Here is a 12,804-nt window from a genome sequence, read left to right on the forward strand (position 1 = left end):
TTAGTGTCTAGAAAAATGTATATAACTTCATGTAATTTCCACATTATTAAAACTAAGTTTATAATTATGACCTAGCAGGATTTATTAGAATACAGATATATCTCTTTGCAATGCCAGTGTGTGCTGTTCTTTGCAGTTCATTGTGAAACTTTTTCTTTTTGCGTAGTCTTCACATTACCAGCAAATTAATATACTAATGTAAGTAACTGGAATCATGTCAACTATGATTTTAAAGGTTACATTAGAATTAAAAATATTTAGAAAATCACTGGGAAATGATCTTTATATCTCTGATTATGAGGAGGAAGCTGATTAGCTGTTTCCCATTTTAATCTAAGCTTTAGAAGAAAAAATTAGGATTTAAATAGCAGGTAATATTATATTAGCTATGGGGAGAACTTAATGAATGAAATGGGTTGTGAAGTATTCTGTTTGGGATGTTTTCTTCCTGAAAATACACTCACCTACTTGCCTGTTAATTTAACTGCTATGCTTATTGTTGGCATCTGCTTTGTGATCTCTTTTGTGGAATTAAACATTTCAAAGTAAGAACGGTGTTTAAATCCTAATTTCAGTACTTTTTTTTCTTTTTTTTTTTTTAGGAGGAGCATATTATTTAATATCTAGAAGTCTAGGGCCTGAATTTGGTGGTGCAATTGGCCTGATCTTCGCTTTTGCTAATGCTGTTGCAGTTGCTATGTATGTGGTTGGATTTGCAGAAACTGTGGTGGAGTTGCTTAAGGTAATTCACTTTCAGTCATTCATTTACCAGGTTGTTATTGAGGGCTGTGTGGCATGCATTCTGTTAGATGCTTGAAAAGCAGTGAGATACAAGGAATTTGTCCTTAAAGACATTTAGCAGGGGAAATAGACAAAGAAAAACATTATTATGGAATATGAGAAGTGGGTAATATAAGAGGTCTTGCAACACAGAGCTGGGAAGCATTTAACTTATTATTCAGGAATGGGGGTGGTTGAGTGTCAAGAAAGGGTTTTCTAAGGAGGGGAGTCTAGACATTAGCAGGCAAATGTTGAGGAGTGATAGGCTAGGGCATGAGGGGATAAGGAAGTAAAGGAAACAAAAACTTGAAAGTGGTAGAATGTAGTGCATTAAAGAAACTAAATAAGTATGGCTCAAGAACGTCTTGTTTACAGTTTTGAGTCATTTTTTTTGTTGTTGCAGTTTTAAGTGTATAATTTATGGGTCTTGATTGGAATTAGGGACCATGACACAATCAGAAATATCCGACCACAGTATGGAGAATGAATTCAAGGAATCACAACTGGAGGCAGCGATCACTTAAGAGTAGCTGTCCCCAGGGAAGAGATGGTGGCTTAAATTAAGACAATGGCCAGTGGAGCTAGAGAGGTGTGGATGAACTTGAGAGATTTTAAAGAAGTTGAACCAGTGGAACTTGATAATTGATTAGATTTGGGGAATTAGAGAAAGGAAAATTTCCAGTTTATATACAAATTCTGACTTCAACATTTAGGTGGAAGGTAATGCCATTTATTGTGAGACAGAGAACACAGAATTTAGTTTTAGATGTACTAATTTAAAGGATCAGGGTTATATCCAAGGAGAACTGGCCAGAAGGCAGTTGATAATACTGCTGTGGAGTTCACAAGAGAACATGTTTAAAGAGAGAAAATTCAAGAGTCATTGGGATGTGCGACCCTATAGGACAGAGTAGAACTGCCCCACACCATTTCCAGGGAGTGCCTGGTAGATTTGAACTGCCGACCTTTTGGTTAGCAGCTATAGCTCTTAACCACTATGCCACCAGGGTTTCCTGTGATTGAAGCAGTAGGAGTGAAATAGGATTCCTCAGTATGATTAGATGAGAAGAACCTCAACACCTGTAATTGTTCATGTTAGGTTAGGTTGTAACTTTTCTTTCACAATAGTATGTGGTACATTAAACCAAAATCACCGAACTCATTGCCATTGAGTCAATTCCAACTCATTGCCACCCTATAGGACAGAGTAGAGCTGCCCTATAGGACAGAGTAGAGCTGCCCCATAGGGTTTCTAAGGCTGTAATCTTTACAGAAGCAGACTGCCACATCTTTCCCCTGTGGAGTGACTGCTGGGTTTGAACAGCTGAGTACTTTAACCACTGCACCACCAGGGCTCCTCTGGTGCATTAGGAAGTATAAAATCTGAACAGACTGACACCTACGTTGGTATTGACCTTCACCTGTGTAGACCAAAGGGATATTGAATATTAAGGGCTCTAATTAAGCAAATATTGTTTAATTTAGTATGTTTTTATTTGAGACTCAAAGATTAAAGTTTACTTTGTGAATTCTTATCAGTGTATTTAATTAGTGTTTAAAAATGTTTTTATTTCATGCAAAATTAAGAGGGAGTTAACCAAATTCAAACCAAGTACTTAAAACTAGATTTGATACATGAAATATTATAGTGTGTAGTGATCCATGAATCTCAAAACCAATCATTAGATACATATTTATACTACTACCTTTTTTTGGTCTCTTCTGCAAGTAATTTTCAGGTATGAGTATCCAAGTGCTATGGAGAACATCAGACTAATTCAGTAGATGTCAAATTTCAACAACACTAAGAACTTTTTGCAAAGTAAAGAGTACACACTGTTTTATGAAATTAAATGAGATCCTACTTCAGAAAAGCCAGGAAATGTTTTTTCCTACTCTGCAGTGGCCCTCTGTATATGCAGATTCTGCATCTGGATTTAACCAACTGCGAATCAAAAATATTTGCAGGGGTGGGGGGGCACGAGGAGTTCCAAAAAGCAAAACTTGAATTTGCCTCATGCTGGATCCATGCAAATGAAATGATGTGTAGGCATCCGCCGCTGTAGCCTCCTGCCGTTCCGCGCATCCTCAGTCTCTCTCCAGCACTCCTTGTTTGAGCATTGTTCACCTCACGTCTCGTTCGTTAGCTGCTTGTGTTGTGTGCACTGTTTCTATGAAAAAATGGCTCCTCAAAAGTGATTAAGTGGTCAGAGCAGTCCCTTTGCAGCTAAGTGTGAGGTGGTTGAGGAGAGGGAGAGGAAGGAGTTTTAAGGATAGTAAGGGCCAGCTGGCTACCTGTGTAAATCACTACAGCCTCAAGAATTTCATGATCATGGGAGAATCAGCTTCGACTGATGCCCAGGCAGCATCATCATTCCCAGAAGAGCTCAAAAAACTCAGAAGAGAAAGGCTACCTTCAGTTGTGGTGAAACAACTAGTTACATAGCATTTACATTGTATTAGGTATTATAAATAATCTAGAGATGATTTAAAGTATATGGGAGGATGTACATAGGTTATTTGCAAATACTATACCATTTTATGTAAGAGACTTGAGCATCTGTGGATTTTGGTATCTGAGGGGGTCCTGGAGCCAATCCCCTGTGGATACTGAGGGATGACTGTTACCTTTGGCTGGCAAGAATATCTTTGGATCTGGATTTATTTTTTCCCTAGTTTTTGTACTAAACTTATTTATCTGGAATTCAAACAAATGTTTTTTCTTTCTTGTAGTTGACTTTTATGAAAGTTTTTTTTTTAAAAAGCGTTAATAAAATTACTTTTTATTTTTTTAGAGACTCAAGTTTGTAAAATTCTTATAATTTCCACTTTTTTCAGTCATAATATGGCTCAGTCATCCTGAGTTATCAAAAAGATTTGTTACAGTGCATGTTCTGCCTTTTATTACGTTATTTGAAAAGTAGTTAATTCATACATAGCTGTTTTACTTAGTTGAATAGACTATCACAGTTATTTGAAAAGTAGTTAATTCATACATAGCTGTTTTACTTAGTTGACTAGACTATCACAGTCCTTAACTATTTGGATCTAAATGGTAGTTTAAAAAAAATGTCATTGATAATTAAACTACAAATAATTTTGCTCATAAAATGAGAACAGTGTGTGTTTTTGGACAACAGCGTGAAGGTGTGTTAATCTGTCTTCCTTATGCAACATAAAAGACCCATTAAGAACATGAGCTCACTGATCACCTTGGATATAAAATTTATTTCTACCAAGTAACTTTAAAAAATCTTAGCTATCAGAACTACTTAGTCATACTATGATTTTTCTTTTTATTTGCTTAGTTGTTGTATTTAATGTACGTTAAATATAGCAATATTAATAATTTGATCTTATTTTTTATTGTCACCAGATACTTGAATGACACCTCAATAGTAAATGTTAATTAACTACGTACTTTTCTTTAGATTTCCGTATTGGTGGTGTAGAGGTTTGGTGCTTGGCTGCTACCTGAAATGTCGGCAGTTTGAACCCACCAGCTACACTATGGGAGAAAGATGTGGCAGTCTGCTTCTGTAAAGATTTACAGCCCTGAAAATCTTGTGGGGCAGTTCTACTCTGTCTTATAGGGTCGCTATGAGTCGGAATCAACTTGATGGAATGGGTTTATTCGTTAAATAAGCATTTATTCATCTTCTACATTTAAGGTGCTGTCATATCTCTAAAACGTTTCAAAAAGAATTAAAGAGTTTATGTAAAATAACTAATATTGCACTTCAAATGTATAATTCTTTTTTTCTAGGAACATTCCATACTTATGATAGATGAAATCAATGATATCCGAATTATTGGAGCCATTACAGTGGTGGTCCTTTTAGGTATTTCCGTAGCTGGAATGGAATGGGAAGCAAAAGTAAGTGATGATAGGAACATCTGTAGGTATTTAATATATGAACTTTAAGAGCTTATGTTTTGGGAATGCTTTAAAGTGTGGTGGTGTTTTCAGATTCTTGTGATTCCTAAGTGGCCATTTTCACAAAAGTTTGCGTATAAGGCTTTTTTCTGTTTGACAAGGTGTGGAATATTTGGAGGTAACAGTCTAGGATCCAGTTAAACACAGTACTTTCTAAATTTTGAACTTCCTGCCTCTCCACCCTGATCTTGGTTTACGCTTATCTAGAAATGCTCAGGTCAGTATATTAGGTAGCCCAAATTAAACTGTTGGCTTTGTAATTTATTTACAGTGTCAATTTAAAAATAAATATGTGGCAATAAACTGAAAGTTAATACCTATCTGAGGCTAGTCTTACTCCTTGCTGTTGAAATATCAGAAGTCATGGGTACCAAAGCCAGTGCCACTGTTTCCAGAAAATAATGTTGAAGTCATGTGTTAACCTATTGGAAAAGCCCCCAAAATGTTTCCATATCTTTGAGAGTCAGAGGATGCTACAATACAGCTCTCGTTTCCTGAGTAGTGAATATCCACAGGGATGCTACTGAGGAACTCAGAAGTCCCAGGTTTCTCAGGTTTACTTTCGTGGGTCATATAAAAATCACATATCTGTTATTTATATTTATGAGCTATGATATAATATTTACCTAACCAAAAATTCAGGACAGTCTGAAGGAATAATTTTTCCAAGTGTGTTATTTATTTTAAAGTCATATTAGTATAGAATTAAATCATTTATATCTTTAACAAATTTACTTTGTTGAAAGAATAATATTTCATACTACCTGGGGCACGATTAGCATATAAGTAGTTCTTATTCCCACAGATAGTATAGTTTTTCATGAGTGTCTGTTCAGATTTATTTGGAAGTTAAGAGTGGAGGAGGGGAACTGGTAGTTCTGATAGATTGTTCTTCCTTCCAATCCTGTTCCCCAAGAGGTATTGTCCTTCCTTCCATATCTTTCTTCTCCCCCCTTTCCTGTAGCATTTACACGTTCAACATTATGTTTGCACCTGCTGTAAAACCTGTGTTTGTGGCAAATATGCTTTCATGTCAAGATTATAGTGGTAAGGTGGAAGTGATAGGGAAGAGTATGTAGGATGAAAAGCCTATAGTGTTTACACATTTACAGTGATGCTTTATGGTTGTGGGAGGGCATGCACATCTTCAGGTCATTTCAAAAAAATATGGCACGATCCTACTTTTGCTGTCTTTTTTTTTTCTGGCGTATCGAACACTCTAGGATAGTTCTTTAGAGCTGTTCATTTAACAGAGTTTTTAAGCACTTACTATGTGATTGACACTGCTTGAGGCCATGGGAAAATGAGAAATCCTTTTCCTTGTGAAAGTTATATATTAGTTATATTTAAGTTATAATGTATAGACACAGGATACTTGATTTTTATTTTTAATGTTTAAAATTCTAGGCTCAAATTGTTCTTTTGGTGATTCTGCTGCTTGCTATTGCCGATTTTGTCATAGGAACGTTTATCCCATTGGAGAGCAAGAAGCCCAAAGGTTTCTTTGGTTATAAATGTAAGTAAAAAAGAGAGAATATCTATTTTTTAAGGTGCATATTTTAGCATTTTATTATTCAATAGAAGCTAATCTTAACTCTTTGCTATTAAAATCTCAAAAGTTATGGATACTAAAAGGTTGTTGTTGTTTTTTTCCCCCAATTTTATTGTGGTAAAATACATATAACAAAAAGTTTTCTGTTTTCACCATTTTAAGTGTACAATTCAGTGACACTAATTACATTCACCATATTGTGCCACCATCACCACTGTTTCCAAAAGTTTTTCATCACCCCAGACAGAAACTCAGTATCTGTTAAAGTAATAATTTCCCATTCCTTGGTAACCACTAATAAACTTTGGTCCCTGTGCATTTGCCTCTTATAAATATTTCATATAAATAGGATCATACAATACTTGCCTCTTTGTGTCTGACTTACGATTTCACTCACCATGATGTTTTCAAGATTGATCTATGTCATAGCATGTATCAGAACTTTGTTCCTCTTTGTTGCCAGAAAATATTCCCCTATATGTATATACCACATTTGGTTTATCCATTCATCTGTTGATGGATACCTGGGGTACCAGAGCATTTTATAATTAATTTTAGTACATTTTCAATATTTTGCAGTGTAATTGAGTTTAGTCCGGTGACTCATACTAATATATAGTTTAATTTAGTTTTATCTCCTTTATGTAGGCTGTAGAATTGGAATAAAAATCACTTTTTTTTACACCTTCCATTTTGCATTCTTGGGAACAAAAGGTGATAGATATAAACTCTTATAAAGTTTTGCAAATCTGACCCCTGCTGATCTCTCCAATCTCATTTCATTTCCCCTCTCACTAACAGCTTGGCCTTCATTTACTCTCTCAAAAGAGCTACACTTTTTCTTACCTCAGGGCCTTTATGTTGTCTCTTATTCCTAGTATATGCTTTCCCTCTGATCTTCATGAGGCTGATTCTTGCTCAGTAGAACCTCAGCTTAAATATTATCTCCTTAGTCCTATGTCTTTAGCCTTCTCTAACCACATTAAGTTCAATTCTCCCTCTTATTCTTTATCGCAAAATCCTATTTTCATCAGTACATTTATTACCATTTGTTATTAAACCTGTTGCTGTCGAATTGATTCCGACTCATAGCGACCCTATAGGACAGTGTAGAACTGCCTCATGGGGTTTCCAAGGAGTGGCTGGTGGATTTGAACTGCCATCCTTTTGGCTAGCAGCCGAGCTCTCAACCACTATACCACCAGAGCTGCATGTAAGAAAAGGCCAGCACTAATACTTGGCTTAATATTTACCACTGAATAATTATGACACTTGTAAAAATTTACTGATGATGAAGTGAGGAGAAGTTGGGCATCATATGTACAAGTCAGTTACTCTTAAACTAAATTACTATGGTCTAAGTCTGCTATCTATTAATTGCCAAAAATATTTCGTTCTTTACAGCAGAAATATTTAATGAGAACTTTGGACCAGATTTTCGAGAGGAAGAGACTTTCTTTTCTGTATTTGCCATCTTTTTTCCTGCTGCAACTGGTATTCTGGCTGGAGCAAATATCTCAGGTGATCTTGCAGTAAGTATTCTAAAGTACTGTATTGATGAATAAAAAAAAATGGTACATGTATACTTCTAAAGATAGACTTAAAAAATTTTCTTGTCTTTTAGGATCCTCAGTCAGCCATACCCAAAGGAACTCTTTTAGCCATTTTAATTACTACGATGGTTTACGTAGGAATTGCAGTATCTGTAGGTAAATAGCCTTACATTTCTTTACATCTTTCAGAAATTTCATGATATACATTACTATAAAAATTTATTTTCATGACGTTCAATTTCTGACTTTTAAATTCAGAAATTTTACAATGAAAAACACATGGAGTAGCATATTATAATCCAAAAAAATTTTTTTAAAACTAGTAATGACTTCTATAGACATTATCTAAATCACCAAATGCTTTATTGTTTTTCCCCAAGAATTTCTATTAATTATATTAAATTAGAAAATTATGTAAAAATAATATCATCAAAATCTTAAATTCTACTGAGTTATATTTTTTAAAAGCATAATCCATATGTACAAGCAAATGTATTTTACTCTCTGATCTTTAGAAATCTCTGAATTTTTTTTTTATGGTGGTGGTTTTATATCTTCATATAATTTTATTGTACAGAAATTGTTTCAAGGCCATTTATTGTAACATAGAGTTGAATTTAAAATCTTACTAAATTGACAGTGGTCTTAAAATCATTTTATTACATTCATGGAATCACGGTGTTTAAAACTTTAAATGAACTTAAGTGGTCAATCAGTCTCTAAATCCTGTTTTACAGATGAGAGGATCAAAACTCAGAGACTTCATTACCAAAGATAACTGGCAATTGCTTTAAAGAATTGTTTTGATGGTAAAAATAGTCTAGGGAAAAAAAAAAATCTTTAACAAGCTATTTACTACAATAGTAGGTTCTTTAAATTAATTGAAACATTCTGATCAGAAAACTTTGATGTAAAATTTGATAACTACTAATTTTCAGATTTGGTGGTTCAGTGGTAGACTTCTCGCCTTTCATGCGGTAGACCCGAGTGCAATTCCCAGCCAGCGCACCTCATGCAGACCACTGCCCCTCTGTCAGTGTGTGTGGCTGTGATGTTGAACTACTTTCAATGGAGCTTCCAGGCTAAGATGCACTAGGAAGAAAGGCCTGGTGATCTACTTCCTGAAAATCAGCCATTTTTTTAAAGCCCTATGAACCATAGCGGTGTGGACAGTGTTTCATCCATGGTGTGTGTAGTCATCATAAGGCGGAGGCTACCTCTGCGACAGCTAATGATAACAATTTACGTATAATTTATATTCGTTGACTATAGACAGATTGCTTTGAGTTTATTATGTTTTTGTGAAACTGCATACTTTACCCAGAAAACATATATTTTTGAAATTTAAGTAATAATGTCTAAATTCTGAAAGTCAATTTTTTTATCGTAAAAATGTAAATAACACGTTACCGATTCATCATCTTTAACGTGTGAAATTCAGTGACGCCAGTTACAACAATCATGTTGTATAACCACCACCAATCTCCACTGCTAAATTTTCCGTCACCATAAACAGAAATAGTTTAATTTCTCAAACATACTACAAAAGTAAATCTTAGTGTAATACCAGTCAAAAGAACCACAAGCTCCAGTTCATACACATCAAAATCTGAGGTTTCTATTGTATTTCAGTAAGAAAATTTTGCTATACATTGATATGCTGAGAAGTAATTGCAACTGTTTTTACCAACTCTGTCACTGTTTGCTTAAAAGTAATTTTGAAATTTGACTAAATAAGCGTTAGAAACAGCATTATTCAGTATTACGTTAGGCTAAATTACATCTTAAAAAGGAATTTGGATTTTATTTATCTTTTATAGTACATACTTAAATCCCTGAAATTTATTTTGAAAAAAACAAATGAATTATATATTCACCTAAGTTCCTAATGTGCTTGTATGTCTTATATATAAGTAAGGTAAATAAAATTTCATTTTAATTTAAAGACTGATGTAACTGAATATGTTTCAATTAGGAAAATAATTTGTTAGAGCAGATAAACATTTTCTGTTTTTAACTGGCCCTTATTTCATTCTGTCTAGCCCTTGGAACAATTAGGAGTGGCCCATTCTCCCTGATGTTCCAGAGCTGAGCCAGTTAAGACGCCCAGTTAAGATCAGTGGTTGTGTAACTAGTTCAAAGCAGGGAACTCTTTTGTTCCAAACAGTTGTAGGTGTAGAACATCGGAATATGAAATATACAAAACCATAGCTGCTTTTAGAGCAAATGGGAGACACGGAGCCCTGCTCTCCACCCATTCATTCCCTCAGTGGTTTCAGAGATACCTTTAGGGAAACATGGTTTTACAAACACTGCTCTGAAAGTTAGATGAAGAAATTTAAGAGTAAAGACTATATGTAGTCTGTCTAGTCATTAAAATATACTTTGTTTTCTGTTTCGTGTTCAGTTTTTGAACTGTATAATTTTTTACCTCATATATGGTGAAGCAATAGTGTTCAAATGCTTCAGAAAATAATACATGAAACCTAAGGAATATTTGCACATCATATGTTATTCCAAGTAATAAAGTGTTGTTTCAAGGTAGTTTTTTAAATGATTTATTAGGAAAGATTTCAATTTTTCACGGAAGTGGAAAGCATAGTCAAATGAATCCAATATAACTATTACCCGGCTTCAAAAAAGTTACAAAAATTATCAATACATGGTTAATTTTGTTTCATCTATACCCAGTCACCCTGCCCGATGGGTTAATTTTAAGCAAATCTGAAGCACCTTATATTTTCCAATTGTCAGGGAAGACAATATGTGAGACAGTGGTTTAAGTAGAACTTTGTTCATTCATATTCAAATAGTTTTCCCTCACAGTACTTTGATCTTTGGCCAAGTTTTAAGTATAAAACATTTGGAGACATTTGAAACTCTTTCAACACAAGTGTCTTTATATTTGTTCAAAGAAGTCTTAACCAAAGAGACCAAGAAAAAGTTTTCCTAATATACCATTCTCCACAACTACATTTACAGCTTTTTATAGTACATATGATTTACTTATTAAAGGTTCCATTTCACTCTTTAAAAATTGGGGTACATAATGCTTTCCAAATTCTGTTCATGATGAAGCTGTTAACTGTAAATGCAGTGTATGCTGTTATAAGCATAGTTTCTTTACGGGTATATGTAATTCTGAAATGACTATAGATGTTAGCTATATTATTTGTTCTCATTGTCACTTGTGCTTCAGGTTCTTGTGTTGTTCGGGATGCCACTGGAAACATTAATGACACTATTGTGACAGAGTTAACAAACTGTACTTCTGCAGCCTGCAAATTAAACTTTGACTTTTCATCTTGTGAAACCAGCCCTTGTTCCTACGGCCTAATGAACAACTTCCAGGTGAGCATGGAATTTATATTATACAGGTATTCTGTATTTCTGTAGGGGTCAGACTGCTATCACATCTGACCATTCAGAGTATAGCTACAGCCTAGAGGGAGGACCATTATCACTGTACAGGGAGATACCTGTTAAGATGGACTATGGATAAGTAATTAGGCAAACAGAAAAATATGAAAGAATAAAATCTGAGGCCATTCAAGGACAAAGGATACCTGAGGGTAACACTCTTACAGTATACTATGTATGTCCTGAGTCTCAAAATGACATAGTGTTTCAGAAAGCAGGGAAGCATTGGAAGCATCTCGCACATTTTTGTTCAGAAACTCATGTTGCTGGTCTGTGGATGAGCTGCCTTTGGTTTTGATGTCCATCTCTGCTCCAGTCATCTAAAGATGTCTGGTATTACATCTGACAGTCATTGGAGAAGCAGGGATGTGTAGTACAAACAATTCAGAGAACAAGAGATACAAAATAAAAAAGAAACAGAATGGAGAAGACAGTATACGTACCTAGCTGATAAGATTGTTTTGAAAATTTTAAAAGATAATGCAAAATATTTAGCAAAGTGCTTGGCATCTAGTACTCAAATGGTAGATGTTACTGCTATTATGGTAGTTATTATTATTGGATGAGTTGTAAAATCAACTTAAATAGAACAAATTTTTTTTTACCTGTAGTATTGGGTAAATGAGACATTGCACTCATTGAAAAATTTTAATTGCAGACCTCACATGCTTAAGAGTATGTAAAGTTAAAAAAGGAAAAAAGTGGTATAACTAATTGATATAAAACATTTTAAGGAAATCTGTTTTTATTTCGTTGAAGTATTAGGCTACAGAAGCAAAGAAATAGGATAATGGTGTTTGGGGGATTTGTGTTTTTAATAATATATTATTGTCTTTTCAGTAGTAAATGGTGGAGGTTATACAGCAGTTTGGGTTCCCATTCAACAATTTTTACACAAATGGTTCAGGGACAATTGTTACATTCTTCACAGTGCGTGAACATCCTCCTTAATCATTATATAGTATCCTTCTTCGTCTTTTTTTTTTTTTTTTTTCTTCTTTGTCTTTTATGGTGGATTTTGTTTTAAAGTCTGTTTTATCTGAGATTAGTATTGCCACTCCTGCTCTTTTTTGGTAGTTGTTAGCTTGATAAATTTTTTTCCAACCTTTGACTTTTAATAAATTCACATCTTTGTTTTTAAGGTGTGTCTTTTGTAGACAGCATATTGATGGATCCTGTTCTCTTATCCATTCTGACACTCTCCGTCTCTTTATGAGTGCATTGAGTCCATTTACATTTGGTGTAATTGTTGATAGATGTGAGTTTGTTGCTGTCATTTTGTAGTGCTTTTTTTTGTGGTGCAGACGTTTTGTTTGTTCTTCTTATTGTCCTGTGCTGAGTTACTTTTTTTTGTGGATTTTTTTTTTCATTTCTTCTGTTTTTGTAGGTTTTGTTTTTGCTGTGACTTTATGTTTTTCCTCTTTATTTTTATGAGTATGTTTGTTAACTTTCTTTGTGGTTACCTTGAATTTTACCCTTATCTTTCTAAGTTTGAAGCAGTCTACCATTACTTGGTATCGCCTTGCCTTCCTTTTCATTAGAAGATTCTATACCTATGCCGT

General features: G+C 34.4%; 1 protein-coding gene across 3 annotated transcripts in view; it reads left to right on the top strand.

Moving 5' to 3' along the window:
• Window positions 1-12,804, top strand: part of SLC12A2 (solute carrier family 12 member 2) — a 101,992-nt gene that overhangs the window by 39,835 nt on the left and 49,353 nt on the right. For all 3 annotated transcript variants that reach the window (XR_002825317.1, XM_004384298.3, XM_023738697.1), the window contains 6 exons: window positions 603-742; window positions 4,547-4,657; window positions 6,125-6,233; window positions 7,674-7,801; window positions 7,894-7,978; window positions 11,022-11,173. Coding sequence is in view for 2 of the 3 variants with exons in the window: in XM_004384298.3 (XP_004384355.1) it covers window positions 603-742; window positions 4,547-4,657; window positions 6,125-6,233; window positions 7,674-7,801; window positions 7,894-7,978; window positions 11,022-11,173 (725 nt within the window). In the remaining variant the exon portion in view is untranslated. The remainder of the gene's footprint in view (window positions 1-602; window positions 743-4,546; window positions 4,658-6,124; window positions 6,234-7,673; window positions 7,802-7,893; window positions 7,979-11,021; window positions 11,174-12,804) is intronic.

This window comes from Trichechus manatus, unplaced genomic scaffold (assembly GCF_000243295.1).
Source record: "Trichechus manatus latirostris isolate Lorelei unplaced genomic scaffold, TriManLat1.0 scaffold00121, whole genome shotgun sequence".
Lineage (NCBI taxonomy): Eukaryota > Metazoa > Chordata > Mammalia > Sirenia > Trichechidae > Trichechus > Trichechus manatus.